Source organism: Cyclopterus lumpus, chromosome 21 (genome assembly GCF_009769545.1).
Source record: "Cyclopterus lumpus isolate fCycLum1 chromosome 21, fCycLum1.pri, whole genome shotgun sequence".
Classification (NCBI taxonomy): domain Eukaryota; kingdom Metazoa; phylum Chordata; class Actinopteri; order Perciformes; family Cyclopteridae; genus Cyclopterus; species Cyclopterus lumpus.
Window position 1 is genome coordinate 21,716,786 of NC_046986.1, and position 19,122 is coordinate 21,735,907.

Here is a 19,122-nt window from a genome sequence, read left to right on the forward strand (position 1 = left end):
GATGGAGACCAAAAGAAAACACACCACAAAACCACAAATGTTGCCGCGTGACTGGTTGTGTCGAAACTTTACCAAACTTCTTGAATTCCCGTCTCATTCAAATATATTCACGTGTTCTATCATGTGTCAAGCCAATCCCAAAAAAAATATTCATATGCACAACCTGTTAGGATCCAATTTTACAGAAAGTAGACATTTTCCTCTGTGGAAAACATACCACATACCACGAGGTTCTGATAAAAAAAAAAAAACTCTGGTTCATAAACCCATGACATGAAAGTAGCACACAGGATTAACAAACCCGCAAGCCACAAACATATTCCTGACTGCAGAGGTGGCCATATCCTATATCTCCCATCAAAGACACAAAGAACAGCCATGCATGCTGTAGTTTTTACACGGGTTTCATTACTCCACGCATGCCTTCTGTTTCAAGTCCAGCGCATCCTTCTTGGCAGAGCCTGATGGAGACAGCGTGTGTTGTCCCCAAACAATAGGGCTGTGACATTTGTGGCATGCATACAGAGATAGAGAACACGGCACACAAGTAATCTGTGCAGGAGTGCAGTCAGCACAAATGTGTAGCTATGCCATCGCAGCAAAATGTAAATATATACGATAAGAACAGATGCCTGCCGGCCGAGGTTCTCGGCGGTGACTCCGTGATGGACGCCCGGGCTCTTGGGTGCTCGTCCTGATATGAAGGGGGGGAGGGGGAAAAAAAAAAGCCTTTATCACAGAGGATCACCATTCCCACCTGGTTGTCCTGCGGCCTCATGTGGAGAACAAAAGATTCCTTTTCCCACCAGCCGTCTACAGTGTTGCAGAACCACACTCGACACAACGGTGGAATTCAATGTGTGGAGAGCTGAATCTGTTTTATGTGGACGGATGTTCTTTCCTCTCTTATCTTTCGGAGCGATTCACACTCTGGAATTGCATTTGTTCCCACTTTGTGTCCAGATGAACCCTGGACTTCATGAACCAACAGACACGCACACGCAAAAAAACATCCCAGTCGGATAGTTTGAATTGAAACTCAAATGAGCCGTCCCGCAATTTTCTAAACTGGTGCATTTCTAATTCAAATAACACATCTGTTATACAGCACAGTGGAATGAAACTAGAGTTACGCTCCCATTTCTTACAAAGGAAGTCTGACTGACGTCCAGAAAACGTACGCAGGCAAAACTGGCACAGCAAAGACCTTATGAAGTATATATTCTTTTTCTGAAATGGAACAGTTTAGAATAAAAGAAACTGCAAACAATCCGATTTTTATTTCTTTTCTTTTTTTCTGTCTCCGGCCTTTGAAAGGAATGAAGTTGCCCGTGACACATTGGCAGCCCAATGAAGCCGCAAGCTTTCCAGCAGAATATAATACTTCACTTCTAGCATCTCGCACATAGTCTTTAAGAACAAATTTACTTTGTTTTACCCGCAAAAAAAATGCTTACTTTGCACTTATGCATCATTATTATAATGTGTCATCTCATCGCTTTTTTTCTCCCTTTCTCTCTCTTCTCTCTTCTTCTTCTCTAGGCAACGGATATTAGCGGCCATCTTAGCTCTTTAAGTGATAGTTTCTTTGCTCCTGCCCGCTGTGTTTCCCCTCATTAATGCAAGGTATTCTCCATCACCGTCCTCTGTGAAGGGACTCTCCTCGCGCGGGCCGCGGAGCTCCGAACGAGGAGGAAATTACCGTTAGCTCCTCGCGCCTAATTAAAGCGCGGATGGACCACCTTCAGCGGAGTTGACTGCACCGATGTCACTCTTGTACAAGACGAGGCTTCGACTGCAAGCGGCCACGCTCGCTTATTTTTGAGGATGTTTAGTCCTCCAGCTGCAATCCGTCAGATGGAGTCCAGCTGTGGTCCACTCAGCTGCGGAGCGCATACGTAGCCCTAATGACTGCGGAATTACAGCGCAAAACGTTATTACTTGCACCGAGGTTTAAATCGGGGTTGCGATTCCATTATGTTCATGACTTGATGTCTTCAGACTTAATGGGATCATACACGTGTCAGGAAGAAGAAAAGAAAGCTCTGTTTCTAAAGGTCGAAAGTTGCATCAATAAACTTTCGTGGTGCTTGCAGAATTCAATGGCAATGTCAATTCTCTCCGAATCCCAATGTATGCTTAACCAGACTCTGTGAGCTTTCATTCGGCTAGAAGTTGTGTGTTTTTTTTTTTTTATCTCAATCCTTCAGTGGGCTTGTTATATAAATGAATTTCCGCTGTCTGCCAAAACATGCTGTATTTTTTTCCGAGCTGCTGAACAGAAAGGAAATGAAAGTGAGCCGAAGAGAAAAGTGAGTACGCTCAGCTGAGAGAATGAACCCACTCTGGGATGTGAGAGCGGAAGGACGGAGCGTGAATAGGTTTCTTATCAAAAAAGATGTTGAAGTCCTGTGCGTGCATCTGTGTCTACGAGACGCGTGCGGCCGCACGAGCTCCAGCGCGTGCGCGGCTTCCGTGCAAAGCGAGATGACAAAAGGTGGGCGAATTAGCAGTTCTTACATGCAGGGTTGGCAGGGGGAGCTTTTGAGGGGCCTTGAACATCGGCAGCTCCCGATGAAGTGCTTGGAAGTGCTTGAAACGGCGTTTGATTTTACACCTGAAGTCCCCGTGGCTCAGCTCAATCGCGCTGAGAGATTTTGGATTCGGAGCCCTCCGAGGTGAACATTTCAAACGCAGTCGGTTCAGCTCCACCGCATCAATAGTCGCTTACAAGAACTTTAGAGGAGATGAAACGCGTGTACCGACACAATACTGTCTTTAAGGATAAGTCTGTGGGTGCGGGGGGGATTGTGGTATTAGGAAACTTTTGATCAGAAAAGGTGGGCCTTTCAGATTTAACCAAAGTAACGAGTGAAGACGGCCTTTTTAAAGGAGGTTCAGACGGGGCGCGAGACAAGCGACGACTCAGTTCCTGGTTTACAGTCAATTATATCTCACCCACCTTTGTTGTAGATGTCAGTTCCGCCTCCGTCACCCAGACAAAAATAGGAATGTTTTCCAAGAACGCTTTGGAGTCCAGTGACTTTAATGAGGGGGGAAGTTGTAGACAGTAAGAAAAACATTGGTTCTTGCTTCCAGAAAAGACAACTACGTTTTTAGCGAGCAGAGCATTGAATAGCTTTACCCTCCTAACCGGGCTCTAACAGACCTTTTGCTCATTGCAAATATGCACCGCTATCACCACTTTCAAAGGAAAGAAGGAGGCCTTTGAGAGAAGCGCTGCTTTTGTTCTGGCTGTGTTTGATCGACCTTGTGGTTTTTGCCATCGCAAGCAGTTTTTTTTCCTCTTCCCATCGCAGCAGCAGAGCGTTGTGTCCGGGCGCCGGGCAGATCGTAGGAGCCCAGATCGCCGGAGATGAGAGCCGTGGCAGAGTTTGCCTTTGAGTCTTTGCGTTCCAACACACTACACCCAGGGAACAGCATGTAGCAGGTCGTGAACAGCTCCCATTGAAGGCAATGGTTAAAACGGGCAGAACTGGTTCTACCCCTCACACAATTTGTTTTCTACCAGTTTACTTCCTGCCCCTTCCTCATGCGTGAATGAGACTTTAGAAAAAACAAATTATTCCAATTAACTTTTCTATTATGTCCACTAGGCCTATCCAAATGGGCCTAGCAAGCCCAATAATCTCTGCAGCTGTATTACGGTAAAATAGGATAAAAATTGACTAAATATGAATGTGGTTATATCTAAAATGACTAAAATACAAAGTATGTCATAGGATTCAAATGGTTGCCGTTACTTCATAAACCATCAGAGTAGTATTGTTATCAGACTTCTGAATGTTACTGTTGGCCAGATGTTCAGTAAGATGGGTAACAACCATGAAAAGGTCCTGTGTTTTTAACATTGAACATCTTCAAAGAAACAGTGGATAATGTATAAAAGTATGTCAATAGTACAGTTCCGGAAAGCCAGGTCTGCATGTAAACAAATGCATAACTTAAAGTTTCTCACTCTTTGAGTTTGACTCGAGGCAGAAGTCAAATTTCCAAATAATGCCTCTCCATTGGCTGAAAGCCCATACATATTTCATGTTTCAGGTCTGAAGGGGATAAACACGCATTAGCCCAAGAGATTGTCTTTGTCCCGGGTGCAAAAGTTGTTCTAGTACATCTATTTTTGCCAGATCTGTAATCTCTAAACATGTAAAATCTTTCACCACAAAGCATGTTTAACAAATATAAACTTTTGCTCTTCATTAGTGGACTTTCTTTTTTAAATAAACAAGGCTTTGGAGAATATCGCTGCGTGTCTCCCGCTGAGATCAGAGGAGAGCAAACTGTTTTCGACTGCGATTAACAGCTAATGATGAAAAACACATGCAGCCTGCATCGTTCATCTCGGGACGTTGGGTGATGCCAAGCCATTTCTTCACTTTCACGCCATTTGACCCTGACCTTTTCCTTTCTGCTGTGATTCTATGTCAGACTGCACACAATCAATGTCTGTCACCTTCTGCGCGATCACACAAACAGTGGACCCTCCCTGACGGGGTCTCCGTTGGCAGCCGTGTCTCCCTGCTTTTGGGCCACTGGAACCTCCATTGGTGTATTCTGAGACTTCCTCCCTCATTATCTCCCCCGCCCCGCCCTGGCCAGCCCACTGGAAGTGATGCTAATAACGTGAATACCGACCGACTGACATGGGTGAAGAACCAGGAGATGAAATCCATACTTCATGCATTTTGCATGGGGTGGTAATTAGGCAATTTCGAGTGTACTAAATGCTTCTGCCTAAGTATCCATGTTCCCGGTGAGACGGGACACAATTCTGCTGAAAAGCTCATAATATCAAGGACATGTGCAGAAACGGAGTAAATGATGTGAGCGCTCTGAAGCCGTTTAAACCCATTTTTAGAAAGTGAACCAGCGGGCGCCAATCTGGAAACCTCGAAGCGTCACCAAACTGGTAGCACCCATAACAACCGCATTCGACTGTGCAGATACCGAAGGGTGATGTTGAATGAAGCACGTGCCTTAATTATGTCTGCTTTCTTGCCGGATAAGTGTCTGTTTCTCTAACCAACTTTGAGACCTATCCCCCCACCCTCTCGTCGCCCTGGGCCCCCGGCTCTGGCCATTAGGGAGATTCCTTGTCTTCCCTAAGCAATGACAGGTGAAGTGGAGCACAAAATCCCGAAGCCTGCCTTTTGCCTCCCCGCAACCTCAGCACCTCTAATTCTTACAGACAATCATCTTTCTATTAACACTTCTTTCTCCAGAAATATATTGTGACAGACAACAGATTACCAGATTGAGGATATGCTATGCTGTTCTTCCAATGCGCTGGCAAAGGCGGGCGCATGACCCTACCAGACAGGCCATGCCGCTGTCAGAATAAGAGATGGGGAATGTACACCGAGGTTCTTAATACCCTGACAGGAAAGCTTTCTCAACAGTTTCTCTAATTAAAGGATTATTATAAAGTTGAGATGGTGTGTATATGCTATCTATTTGCTCTGCCTATACCTTTTAATATACATCTTCATACTTGCTTCTTCTGAGGACTTCTGTAAGTAAAACCCTAGCGATGACTAAATCAATTAGTTAATTCGACAGCTAACGCTGGTGTCCCAAATGCTTTTATTGAGACTACTTTCAGCATATTCCTATCTATATAAATCTGTATGTTTAGATCATTTTGTTTTAAATAAACACTCAAATGTCATAATCTGATAGATTGTCAAGATAAAAACTCAAAGTAACTTTGGATGCATCATGTGGTACAAAACAATCTACCTTTACATCCTAGTTGTACTGTAGTACATGCCCAAGTAATCCAACACTTCTCAGCACTAGAAACCGAAAGCACAACTCAGCACCAACCAACGCTACATGGTCATGGTCACGTCTCTCAATGTGATGTAAAGTAGGAACAAGCATAAACAAAACACAACAAAACACCCTCTCACTTTTAGAAAACCAGACACTGGTCCGGCTGTTCTGGATACAAACCTCTATATACCACCTTAAAATCTAGATCCTCATATTTAAGGTGGTCTGCTCTGAGATGGTATGATAGAGAACCAATTAAATCCTAGCAATTTCCCCATGGTGGAACCTTTATTTCATGTAAAACCATAATGCAGTACTCGTGCAGTGTGTGAGTGTGTGTGTGTGTGTGTGTGTGTGTTCTCATATAGTGGAACAGCTTTATATTGACAGTATTTTGCACTGATCTCTGATCTGATGCATCAGCAGTTCTGCAAAAGGAAAACAACAAGGATAGACAATCAATGACAGGAAAGCCAGCTATAAGTAGCCTAGATACATAAATATAGAGAGAAATTTTCTAGCCTGCATACAGTAAGTATGGAGAAAATATTAAAAGGCATGATCAGCAAAAACTTCCCTGAAACTCTAGTCATCAGAGTATGCAGATTCAAAATCAGCAGTATAGAAGCAGACAAGAAGGGGTTGAAGAGCTTTTCCCCTCAGAGAAATCACTGGCTGTTACTTTGTATTTGTTTCATTAATTGTAACATAAACGAAGTTCTCTGACAGACTGAACTGCACACGTGTTTCTCTGTTTGACCTGTAAAAGCTGGCACAAGAAGAAGAAGAAGAAGAAGAAGAGGAAACAAACAAAAGAAGACCGTTTCAACCTGGTTTCGTCTATTGGCTGAAAATGAACACGTGACCGCTACGCTAGACAGGAAGTGCTGCAGCCTGAGCGTGGACACTTGTTTACAGCCGCGAGCTCTCCGTCTGCACCGTCGCCGGGTAACGGTTAAGTGGCTGAACACCGTCACGGTGTTTGGAAAAGACAGCGCGTGTTACCGGAACACGTACCGCCGCGCGCCTGTCACGTTCACACCGTTCAAGTGGGAACAGCACCCGCTAAACAAGACATGCTAAAGTCACGCTGTATTAGCCCGCTAACGTCGCAGTGTCAGTGGCAGCGTCATCGTTTCACCTCGTCGGTACAAAGTGCAAAGCCGAGTGCGGCGACGACCGTTGGCCCCCTGCGACAGTTCACGGTTCGCTAACCAGCCAGCTGGACACGGAGCTAACATGGTAGTTCCACCAGACGCGGTGACCTCTCGCATTATGCGTCTCAGAAGATGAGGTATGAATCCACCCGGCGTCACTATTAAGCCTGTTGTTCTTGTCGCAGCGGACAGAGTGTGACGCTGTCTGCCTGCACCCATCCTCTTCCCCTCAGGGACTAGATGATGACACCGAATGACCCAAGACCCGGTGCATCATGGCATTGTCTGACGTGTATTGGGATCACCAGATACCCCTTCCGAAGCTCGCTCCAGTCCAGGCCAAGGTCACCGTCGCCCTGGTGGCACTCCTGTGCTTTATAAACAGTTATGACGGGGAGTTTGTGTTTGATGATTCTGAAGCAATTGTCAACAACAAGGTATGCTTCCTCTTTCTGTTGGTGCGTGATATCCACATACAGTATATCTATTGTGCCAAACCATTGATGTATTGCAAGAAAAAAAGGCAATTGTATGACATTGCCTCTGCCAGCATCAACAGAGTGACAGCGTCCTGCACGTTGTCAACCTAATGTTGTGCTTCTGTTCCAGGACTTGAAACCAGCAACGCCTCTGAACAACATCTGGAGCAATGACTTCTGGGGGAGCAACCTGAGTAGCAACTCTAGTCACAAATCCTACCGACCTCTCACTGTCCTTACATTTAGGTGATGTATCCACTGTGCGAGCTCAAACGCAGATGTTAACACAATAGTTAGAAAAACAATATAGTTATATCTCGCTTGTAGCTACTCAGGAAAACAAGGACTTAATTAAGTTAAGTCAATGCTCAACACTCTACGTTGCATTATTCTCCTAGAGCCAGAGGCCAAGAAAAATTGAACTTACTGCGAAGACGCAAAAGAGACAACAAGTGTAACCGGCAAAACGCCATAAACCAACCTCCACAATGCCGAGGAGGAATTGTGGTTAACTATTAACTCATAATTATTGACTACTTTATTGTCTTTTTACAAGCCCTGTCTTTTACAAGCCCTGTCACACATTATTTATATATATATAACAATGACAGACTCCTTTTTGATACTGACTTCGGTCAAACGCGATCATGCTTACAAAAGCTCATCGCACACTTCAGCCCTTTCCCACATCCCCGTACGTTTACCAGCAGTTGTTTCCCCCCCTCCTGCTGTTGCAGGCTGAACTACCTCTTGGCGGGAGGCCTGCACCCCGTTGGCTTCCACGTGCTGAACATCGTCCTCCACGCTGTCATATCTGCCCTCATGATTGACGTGTTTGCTATACTGATTGGTGGACTGTCGTATGACGAAAAGGGCCGGAGACTTAACCACGCCCCCAAGACCTCTCTGCTCGCCGCCCTCCTCTTCGCGGCGCACCCGGTCCACACAGAAAGCGTAAGTCGAGTTGAGGTTCAGAAGTGTTTTTTCATTTACTTTTTCATTTCTAGAAAGTATTTCACACTGGGCTCCCGCGGTGCCACAGGATGCATGTGTGTACACAGACCAGTAGATGCGATGCTGTCAGTAGAGAAAGACATGCTGAACCATACATAGAGCGGGTGACTCATAGTTACTTTACGGTGCATACTGATTCACAGTTACAGATTGTTTTCTGTTGTTTGGTGGCACGTACACCAGAGCTGTGTTTTGTCGGTTTGAACAATGAAGCACATTACTTTGGTTTTTTTCAACTGTACAAGCAAAAGCTGCCTTTGCCTTTCACAACACCATATTATATATCCATTATTTGGACAACGATCTTTATTTGCTGACATCACAGGATATGCTTTGAATTGAAGTCCGGGGCCTGCAATCGATATGAGGCGATATCAAAAGCCCATTTAACACAGTTGGTTACATTTCTCTCAACTCGCAACTATTCCGATTTGACAATTTTATTACTGGCACCGTAGGAAGGAGGTGTCCCATAGAGGTGCCGTGGACGTTTCAAAAATAATGGTGCATCTTTAAAGAAGAAGCTATGAATCTGTGTTTTCACTTTGCATCGCTGATATCGATGTGTCGATCCAGATCAGGTCCCCAATTACGGCAGCTCCCGTTCACGTTTTGACCGTGGCCGTTAACGGGCACGCTTCGGCCTCTCGAGACGTCGTGCTGGACTTTTCTTCTGCTGTGATTCCCCACAGCATGCCATCTTGACACACTAGTCCAGAGGTTGTCATACTAAACATGCAGGGGTTCCAGGCCACGAACAAAAGTCCGGTCTCAGCTGGGAGCGCGGGGCCGAGGTGTGTGCGGTAGCGTTGGCTGATGATTAGCTGCGTCGGGATGCTTATTGACCTGCCGGCGTACGTGTGTTTGCTGTAAAGCCCGGCTGGAGGGCAGCGATTTCCCCCCCGTCCATTCTCTTTAATCATGCAGGTCAAAGACTGGGCGAGACCTGGGAGGGGGTGGGAGGCAGGCAGACGATTGGCTTAGGCCCGCTGTATGTATCAAAGCAGGCAGCCCCAGGATGCAACCGTACTGTACCAACACACCGTCTACAACACACACACACACACACACACACACACACACACACACACCAACTGCTGATAACGAGAGATTTTTTTATGTTTTGACCAACTTTTGGATACAGTGGGAAGAAGAACTGCATACACTAAAGAGGTGTTGGTTTTGTTTCTAATAAAATAACGGCGTTCTTTATAAAACAAAATGTATAATCTTTGGGAATCATTTCAGTAACTCAAACAAGAACCTCTCGATAAATGAAGTGTGTAATAACAACGGATCGTGAATTATGCTGTAAGCAACATTTAGGATGTATCAAAGTCAATTGCAATATTATATCAAGTCAAAGATCTTCAGAATCCAATTTTTTCCATTTTTATAGTCCCGTATATGACTTACTGCGTTGAAAACGTGTATTTATCCAACACAAATCCAATCTCATCCTTTCTGGCCTTTTCGGCGCATATCTTTATGGACTGTAAAATTCATGATCCACAGTTTGAACCTGCTGCACTGATTGCCCTGTTCTGGTTGTTCTGAAGCCGCTCTTGCACGGCCACAACCGGCCCGTGTGTTTACTGTGCTAGTAGCTAAGAGGCTGATGCTTCGTGGATTGGAGGGACACCAGTGCTCTTTGCTTGTAGAAGGCTCAGGGAAACTGTCTGAGACGCTTCAAAGGAAACCACGTGGTTTTCAGCAAAACATGTGCGAGAACCCCACATTATTAGAGCCCTTAACTCCCTTTGGTTAGCTTAACGTTCTACTCGGCAATACCCAGTGTTGATATTCTTAGTCGTAGTGTATCCTCTTTTTTTTATGATCATAGGCTGAAACATTGTTATATTCATCTCTGGCTTGTTTTGTCTTTTTATTTTGTATTAATTAATTTTTTTAATTTTTGCTTTGTCTTTGAATGGGCTTATATGTTTGTCTGTAGAAAATAAACACTTTACCAAATTCCAAGCACAAAAATGTAAAGACTTACATGGAACAATCTATTATTACCAAATGGTATCCAATAGTTCCCCAATTACCTAAATACGCTGTGTATTTAAGTATTCTTGTTTCATTTTCTTAAATATCGTATATTTGTTTTAAAGTCTAATTGGCATCTATTTGTGACTTAAAATGTGACGGCCACTCAAAATGCAGGAGTTTGTGAAAGAATGCATGCGATAATGCCATTATCTTTATTCTCTCTCCTTCCTCCTCCATCTCAACAAGGTGGCCGGCGTGGTGGGTCGAGCAGATCTGTTGTGCGCTCTGTTCTTCCAGCTCTCTTTCCTCACCTACTGCAAAGCTTTCAACAGAGGTAGGTACCTTTTCTTTTCCTTTTCATGTGCAACTGTAATACATCTGTGATGTGTGTGAAAAGTGGCAGCATCAAACCTTCTGGAGCCGCTTGTTATTTTGTATTTTCTTCTTCTTTTTTTTTTGCGTTCCCCCAGAGAGTGACAGAGATGACAGGTTTTCTGTCCGGTGGGTTGTGGTCAGCCTCTCGCTGTGTGCCGCGGCGATGCTCTGCAAAGAACAAGGAATCACAGTCTTGGTACGAAGTGTGTGTGTGTGTGTGTGTGTGTGTGTGTGTGTGTGTGTGTGTGTGTGTGTGTGTGTGTGTGTGTGTGTGTGTGTGTGTGTGGGTGTGTGTGTGTGTGTGTGTGTGTGTGTGTGTGTGTGTGTGTGTGTGTGTGTGTGTGTGTGTGTGTGTGTGTGTGTGTGTGTGTGTGTGTGTGTGTGTGTGTGTGTGTGTGTGTGTGTGTGTGTGTGTGTGTGTGGTGTGTGTGTGTGTGTGTGTGTGTGTGTGTGTGTGTGTGTGTGTGTGTGTGTGTGTGTGTGTGTGTGTGTGTGTGTGTGTGTGTGTGTGTGTGTGTGTGTGTGTGTGTGTGTGTGTGTGTGATGCTTTTCATCACATCCAGTAAGAACAATGTCAAAAGCGAGACCTCAAACGCCATAAACGCTCACATGTTAACATTTTATGAAGACACGCCAATTAACGTGATCTCTTTTCTTATTATTTTGTTCTCCCTGCTCACGTGAGAAAAGACCTCAAAGTGTCATGTTCCTCCTAATGTACGATAGGAGCCAAAGATCCATTTAGTTGCTGACCTATATACATTTCTAAATGCCATTCCTCTGTGCATTTTCCTTCAGGGCGTGAACGCAGCCTTTGATGTCCTCCTGATCTGTAATGTTAATGTGTATGAACTCAGCCAGCGGCTGCTCCTTAGGAAGAATCCACTGGATGTGAGTTACAGTTTATCTACCCCCCCCCTCCTGTCAGAAATGATGCTCTCTCTCGTGTGATTAATGTCGCGTCACATACATTATCTACGTAAAGCAGTATGAGCTTTGCGTCATTGTAGGTATGAACTCACAAACATTGATCTTATTTGTTGTTTGGTGATATCTGCCTGACAGGTGAGTGAGATATTGCGAACGGGTCTGCCCACGCGATTGGCTCTCATGGGTCTTGGGGGACTCTCGATGCTCTATGCACGCTGGAGGATCATGGGCACTGGACCGCCGGCATTCACCGAAGTAGACAACCCTGCCTCTTTTGCAGAGAATATATTTCTTAGAGTGAGTATGAATTTTTCTAATATTATTTTTTTTAACGTGAGATGCACACACCAAAGTTTCGCACGACTGCAGCCTTCGTATTATCTCTTCAAACGTTAGAAACATGTGTCGGGATCTGTGCAACAATGACTTGACCCTAATGGTGTAAACAAACATTTAATATTAGGGTTTGAACTCCTCCTTCCTAAGTGATATATTTTTTTTTACCGATTTACTTTTATTCTGAATTTTAAATGCCTTTTCTCCCTTCATCTTTTTTCCCAACACTCTCTCCAACTCCGCAAACCCCTTCCCGCTCCTCTTTTGATTGGCAGATTGTGAACTATAATTACTACTACTCTCTGAATGCCTGGCTGCTGCTGTGTCCCTGGTGGTTGTGTTTTGATTGGTCCATGGGCTGCGTGCCTCTCATTAAGTCGGCCACTGATTGGAGGATGGCGTGGCTGCTGCTGCTCTGGTGCGTCCTGATAGGCTTGATAAGCCAAGCCTTATGCTCGCAGGACAGCCAGAGAAGGAGGTAAGCGAGCACAGCCCAATCTCACACTCGCCGCAGACGAGGCAAAGCACATGTCTGGGCCTCTCCGGACCCGCACTTGATTAAGAAAATTGTACCGTATCCACCGCAGTGTGACCGCCATGTCTCGATTGAGTTTTAATAATCCTCTCTTGGTTCAGAGACGGGACTGTGGTTCACGGGGAAAGTTTGTTTAGGAATTTTTGGAGTGGTTTATTGTTCCATTTCTTAGCTTAAAAGTCTTCAACATATAAGTGACAAACATTTAAAAAAAAAAAAAATGGTGGCACTCCGTGACCTCTTTCTCTCCCTTCCAGGACACTGACCTTGGGCCTGGTGCTGCTGGTGGTCCCTTTTCTGCCGGCCTGTAACATCTTTTTCAGGGTGGGCTTCGTCGTCGCCGAGAGAGTGCTGTACTTGTCGTCAGCTGGCTACTGCCTACTGCTGGCCTACTCCATGGGACACTGCTGCTGCCGCTGGTCCAAATACAGGGTAGGGGGGGCGGGGCGAAATCCTACCAAAATAAATCACACCAAAGTCGAGGGTACCAAACCTGGTTGAACCCTCAGGCCACATCCACGCCACTCCGTCTCCGTCCAGGCGAGCGTTTTAGAGCTGTTGCAGAAATTCCCTGCGTCCATACCGCCATGTCTCAAAACTTGCATCACGTGATCACATACAACTCCTCCAGGGGGGCAATAGAAAGCATCCTGACTGCTGACATTACAAGCTGCCATGGGATGTGCCCAGACACAGGACAGGAAGGCTCTACAGCGGGGGATAGCGTCAGTGATAGTGGTGAGAAGAGCTACGGCGGTATTAAAAGACAAAACCCACCCAGCCACAACCTTGTTCACCTGCTGCCGTCTGGAAAGAGATGCACAAGTATCAGATCGGCTTCTCTCCTCTGGCTGTGAGACTCACTGTTTATTTGTTTTTCTTCCCTATGTAGCAACTAGGGACTACATCTAAATTGCGTTGTGCATCCCTGTCGTGCAATGACCAACAAAAACCTTGTAACTTGAACGTAGGCGATGATGTCATCGCTCTTAAAGGTTTCTGTCCGTGCTCACTAAAACTCAACCCCGGGAGTTTTCTAACTAAAGTGGCAGCGCCTTACAAACGTCTCCGTTTTAGGGGGCTCCGGAACAACCGGGCTCGTGTGGACGCGAGGCGGCGGTGCAGCAACAGTCGTGTGGACGTAGCCTCAGTTTCCTCCAAGGATTCCAACCCAGTGACCCTTTCTCCTTCTATAAGCCTGCAGGGGACACTGTGCTGAACTCCTTCATTCAACACCTGTTAAAGCAGCTTTAATGACTCAGTGATGCATAAGAAATGACTAATGACTCACCTACGAAGGGCTGATAACAGCAGGTGGCGTCCCCGTGTTGCATGGATGTGCTTTCAGGCTGTTTAACTCTGAGTCACAGGTAATTGATATTTAAGCTTGAGGGTGATGAGGATTTACACTCCACGCTTGTTAAAATGTCGTCTTTTTATTTTGTTCCTCCCCATGTCAGAAGCCACTGGGTGTGTCGATGCTGGCGCTGTTGTGTGTGTACGTAGCCCGCTGTGCCCTCCGCAGTCACCAGTGGCGGTCAGAGCAGAGCCTCTTCACCAGCGCCCTGTCCGTCTGTCCGCTCAACGCCAAGGTGAGTATCTGTGTTTGTGTGCGTTCGAAGTCTCACCCACACAATGCCTGACGTGACGATGTCCGATTCCTCAGGTCCACTATAACGTCGGTAAGAACCTGGCCGACCGAGGGAACTCCACCGCTGCCATCGCATATTACAGGGAGGCGGTCAGGTACGCCCCCTCACAGGCATCAGCAAGCCGGTCGGCTGCATGCGAGTTGAACTGTGCCAACACATGGGAGAGAGGGCGAGGCGTGTTAACTGCGTCTCTCTGCGTCTCTCAGGCTACATCCCACCTACGTCCACGCCATGAACAACCTGGGGAACATTCGGAAGGAGAGGAACGAGCTGATCGAGGCCGAGCAGCTGCTGTCCAAAGCGGTTTCTATTCAGTACGTCGCCCAACACGCAGGAATACTCTGACTCCAGATATCTTGAAAAAGCTCCCTACTGATAGCTTTGTATCTTTTTTTTATTTATTTTCTGTGCAGGCCTGACTTTGCTGCAGCGTGGATGAATCTGGGTATAGTTCAGAACAGTCTGCAGAAGTTTGAGGAAGCAGAGCAGAGCTACTGGAATGCCATCCGCTTCCGGAACAAATACCCAGACTGCTACTATAACCTGGGACGCTTGGTGAGAGTCCACAAAAACAAAACAAAGAGTGGTGGTACCTTTTTATTATTTTATGTACACAATTTCTCTCTTGTCCTGATAGTATGCTGACCTGAACAGACATATAGATGCGCTGAACGCATGGAGGAACGCCACAGTGCTAAAACCTGACCACAGCCTGGCTTGGAACAACATGGTCATACTGCTGGACAACACTGGTATTGACACAATGCACACACACACAATGCACACACACAATGCACACACACACACAATGCACACACACACAATGCACACACACAATGCACACACACACAATGCACACACACCCACACACACACAGATACTGTACATATACTACATAAAATCAAGTTCTCGTGATTGGAACCTGCTTTCAATCCAAAATTGATTGACAGGTATTTTAATACACAGAGTACCAGTATACACAACAACAACAACATGTTTTCATTCTACTAAAACGTTTTCAGTATATATATATATATATATATATTATTATTTTTTTCTGGGATAAATAAATGTATTTGCATTTTTCAATAATAAATAGAACAAATAATAATATAAAAAATACGCTTTACCCATTTGTGAATTGATGATAATTTAAGAGTCCCTTTACTTTCATAGAACCCTCCGTTCTAGAGAACAGCTTGTTCCAGCATTAAACAGCCAAGAAACACTGCGTTGTTGTTTTGGAAAGGCAGGAAATCTAAATGGCCAACAAGATTAGACCGGAAGAGCAGGAATCAGCAATGCTTGAAATTTATGTATTAAAGCTTTGTGTTGTGAGTTTTGAAGGCACTCTTCCCTGCCGTGTGGAGAATGCTCTGATTTCAAAACGCTCGAGCCGTTTTGTCAGAAGCCGCTCCCGTGGGGGGCGGAGTCTCCCGGGAGGGCACTGGAACCGTCCAATCAGGGCCCCGGTATGTTACTGATCAAACGTGGGCCAAACGCAGCCGGAACAGCGCCCCCTCAGAGTCCCCCACCCACACACCGACCCACCGCATTTGTTCCCCAAAATCTGACAGAAATAATTTGACCTCCTCTCCCCAGCCTCCCCCCTTTCCCCAAATAAGAAGAGAAAAGAAAGAACAATAGGTGTCATTTTCAAATAGCAAGGAATAGGGTATTTGTTGCCCCGCTCTTTTTTTGTTTTTGATCGTTGCACAAACAAAAGGCCGAATCACTGGATTCGGCCAGAGGTGCTCAGACACATGTTGGCAAGCTGCGTCTGAAGGGCACAGGCCATGACTCAGGACGTGACTGTCATTATCTCGCTGTCTGTCTGTCTCGCTCGCTCGCTTTGTCCGTTTCTGGCCAGACATCAGGCGAGTCCTGTGACGGAGATCAATAACCCAGTGGGCCTTGTGTTCAACCTTAATTAGGAGACTACAACGCTCCTGTGTGGAGAGGGAAAAACTCTGCCCTCGACCCTGCTGACGAATAAAGCCAGCAGTCAGATTCTCTCCGTACCGGCTGGTACTACAATTGTGTTTTGGTAACTGTCTGGATGTCAACGCACCGTTTTAGTGCGTGTGCGTGTGCGTGTGCGTGTGCGTGCGTGTATCACTAGAAACGAACGTCTCAACATTTTTGTGTTTTGCTTTTCAAGGTAACTTGGGTCAAGCTGAGCTGATTGGCCGAGAGGCGCTGAGGCTCCTCCCCAACGACCACACGATCATGTTTTCCTTGGCTAACGTCCTGGGGAAATCCCAGAAATATAAGGTCAGTCAGTGGTAAATAAACATCTCATATGATTTTATTTTTTTATTCCTCCCGGTGTAGTTAAAGTGATGATAATACGGTTGCGTTTTTGTTTTTTGACATCAGGAGTCAGAGGGCTTCTTCCTCCATGCTCTCCGGATCAGCCCAAATTCTGCTAGTTGCCATGGCAATTTAGGTAAGCTATACTGCAAGTTTGGTTGCACCAGATATTCCAGACAGGAGCAGAAGACATAGAATTAGGACGGCCGCCGCTCCCCACCTTGATAAGCGTTTCCATATTTCCCCTCAGCTGTGCTGTATCACCGCTGGGGGAAGCTGGAGCTCGCAAGGAAGCACTACGAGCTGTCTCTAAAGTTGGACCCCGAGGCCCCTGGGACCAGAGACAACTACAACATGCTGCGGCGCAAACTGGACCAGCTTAAACACCCCACACCCTGAAGGGAGGCTACTGGGACCCCTGCGTCAAAAAAAACATTTTGTTATTTGTTATATTTTTATTCCCATAGTTCCACTTGCTTTTATTCTATCTCACTATTTCCAGCTTTGTACCATTTGGAAATAAAGACCATGGTCTCTGTATCAGTCTATAGTTTTGTTCTTTAGGGGGGGAAAGTTAGTTGTCCTTTTTTACTCTCGTAAGAAACTTTTTCACGGACGAGACTGCTTGTGTATCAAGTATCTAATTTGATTTCACGGGTGTGAAATGTGTGTGTGTGTGTGTGTGTGTGTGTAGCAGGTGTGCTGGATGCCTGCGCCGGTTACGTGGTCGGCTGCGCTGTGCCGTGTTGTTGCTCCACGCGAAGGCCATGTGGAACTGATTCACAGTTGAACCCCGTCCTCTTTTCATCTCTCGACCCGTGTTGTGTCAGCTGGGCTAGCCGCCTAGCATGTGTGGATCCAGAGGATTCTGTTGTCAAATGTATTTGGCTTGGCCCTCTTTCAGGAGTTCCAAACGTCCCCCCGCGCTGGAGAGCTTCTTCGGCTTTGGGCCGAGGGCACCGGGACTGACCAGGCGTCGGCCGGTTGCTTCGGACCACTGGGCGGGCTAATGTGGTTATCGTGTTTGTTTGTTTTTGAACGCCCCCGTCTCTTTGTTCCTGAGTGGGATGGCACTCGGAGCTTAAAAAAAACCTCCCCGCTCCTGAGGCCTCTGTAGTTAATCGGGGAAAGGTGTTTGTCCTGGGAAGTTTTTCTGAAGTGTCCAGGAGGAGAGGGTGGGGGGGGTCAGCCGAGACAGGAAACCCACGGCCGGTGCTGTATGAAAACAGCTCTATAGCACAGAGCCTTCAAAGGGGAGAAGGGGATGATCTCCCCGGGGATTACTCGTGCACACGCACACACACACACAGAGGCATGCTCGTCTTGAAGAATGCCGCAGAAGTGGAAAATGCGACCCCGGCGCGAAACATCAGTCAACAAGTGTGCACCCCGAGGTCAAAGTTCAACGCACTTCTATTTTTTCACCTGCATCCTGCGGCTCGCGGGGAACTTTTGAAGCTGCGGCGGGGCTGGTATCGCTTTGCTTTTGTGGGGGGGGGGGGGGCCTGCTTAGTTTGTTTACACATACAGTACAATACGCCGGTCGACGCTTTGATGTTGGGAAGATGTTACCGATATGCACGCCGTGTGTGTGTGTGTGTGTGTGTGTGCGCGACCCCTCCTAAATATGCAACTAATATCACGTGATGAGATTTCCTTGTTGCTCACTTTGATGTAAAGAGTCTGAAACCACAACAAAAAGTCTCCATGCACGGCACACTCAAAGTACTGTTTGAGACTCAAAGGTCACTTTGGTGAAAGGGCTTCATGCTATGGAGCGAATGCAGACGGCAGAAGATCAAAAAAGAAGGAGGGGGGGGGGGGGGTGAAAAAAGCTGCAGATAGTTACATTGAAGACTGAAAAGCTTCTTCTTCTTTTTTCTCCCGCTTTTATATTATTTCTCGTCATGCGGCGTGACACGACGTGCGGCTCCAAAACCACCAGCTATTTGCTTTATGTACTTATGGATCCCCTTCTTTACTTTCCCTGTGATCCCTTCCATTGGGCGCCTGCAACCGGCTGTCGAGCTGCACAGCTGTGCCGGCGCATCAGTGGGGGAGCTCCACTTTTATCATAATCATTCTTTGAATACCTTTTTTCATTATCATAAAATATGTGAGTATTAAAGGGATGGATTCCCCGGCCCCGCCAACATCTTCATTATCCATTCTGACTGACAAAAAAACCTGCTGTCCTAGGGAGTGACATTAATAAAAGATGGGATGGCGCAGCCTTTTGAAGTCCTCCCCTTGTTCCACTGTACACCTTTTACCTGCCTGGATGCTCCGTCACAATCACACAATGGAATCGACTCACGGGAGGGGGGGGGGGGGTCCTTTTTATTGTGTTCTATTAATCACTCTGATGAGTTTTTGATCACAGTAATCAATGGATTCTGATTGTTCACGGCCCAAATCTGTAATACTGGATTCAACAAAACTCGTTATGAGTAGAAACCCCCCCCCCAAAAGACCTTGTCATCCCTTTGTTGCAGCAGCATATTCGACGGAAGAACAAGAAGCAGGGGAGCACTAAT

At 46.1% G+C, this 19,122-nt stretch overlaps 1 protein-coding gene across 1 annotated transcript; it reads left to right on the forward strand.

The window, feature by feature from the left end:
• Positions 1-6,674: 6,674 nt before the first annotated feature.
• Positions 6,675-17,128, forward strand: tmtc4 (transmembrane O-mannosyltransferase targeting cadherins 4). Its single transcript, XM_034562142.1, has 18 exons — positions 6,675-7,093; positions 7,190-7,393; positions 7,566-7,681; positions 8,173-8,389; positions 10,691-10,778; positions 10,915-11,015; positions 11,618-11,710; positions 11,885-12,046; positions 12,361-12,563; positions 12,878-13,052; positions 14,081-14,212; positions 14,287-14,366; positions 14,479-14,586; positions 14,686-14,827; positions 14,910-15,024; positions 16,434-16,546; positions 16,652-16,721; positions 16,836-17,128. The coding sequence occupies exons 2-18, from the start codon at positions 7,232-7,234 to the stop codon at positions 16,982-16,984; spliced, it is 2,226 nt and encodes a 741-aa protein (XP_034418033.1). The 5' UTR covers positions 6,675-7,093; positions 7,190-7,231; the 3' UTR covers positions 16,985-17,128.
• Positions 17,129-19,122: the final 1,994 nt, after the last annotated feature.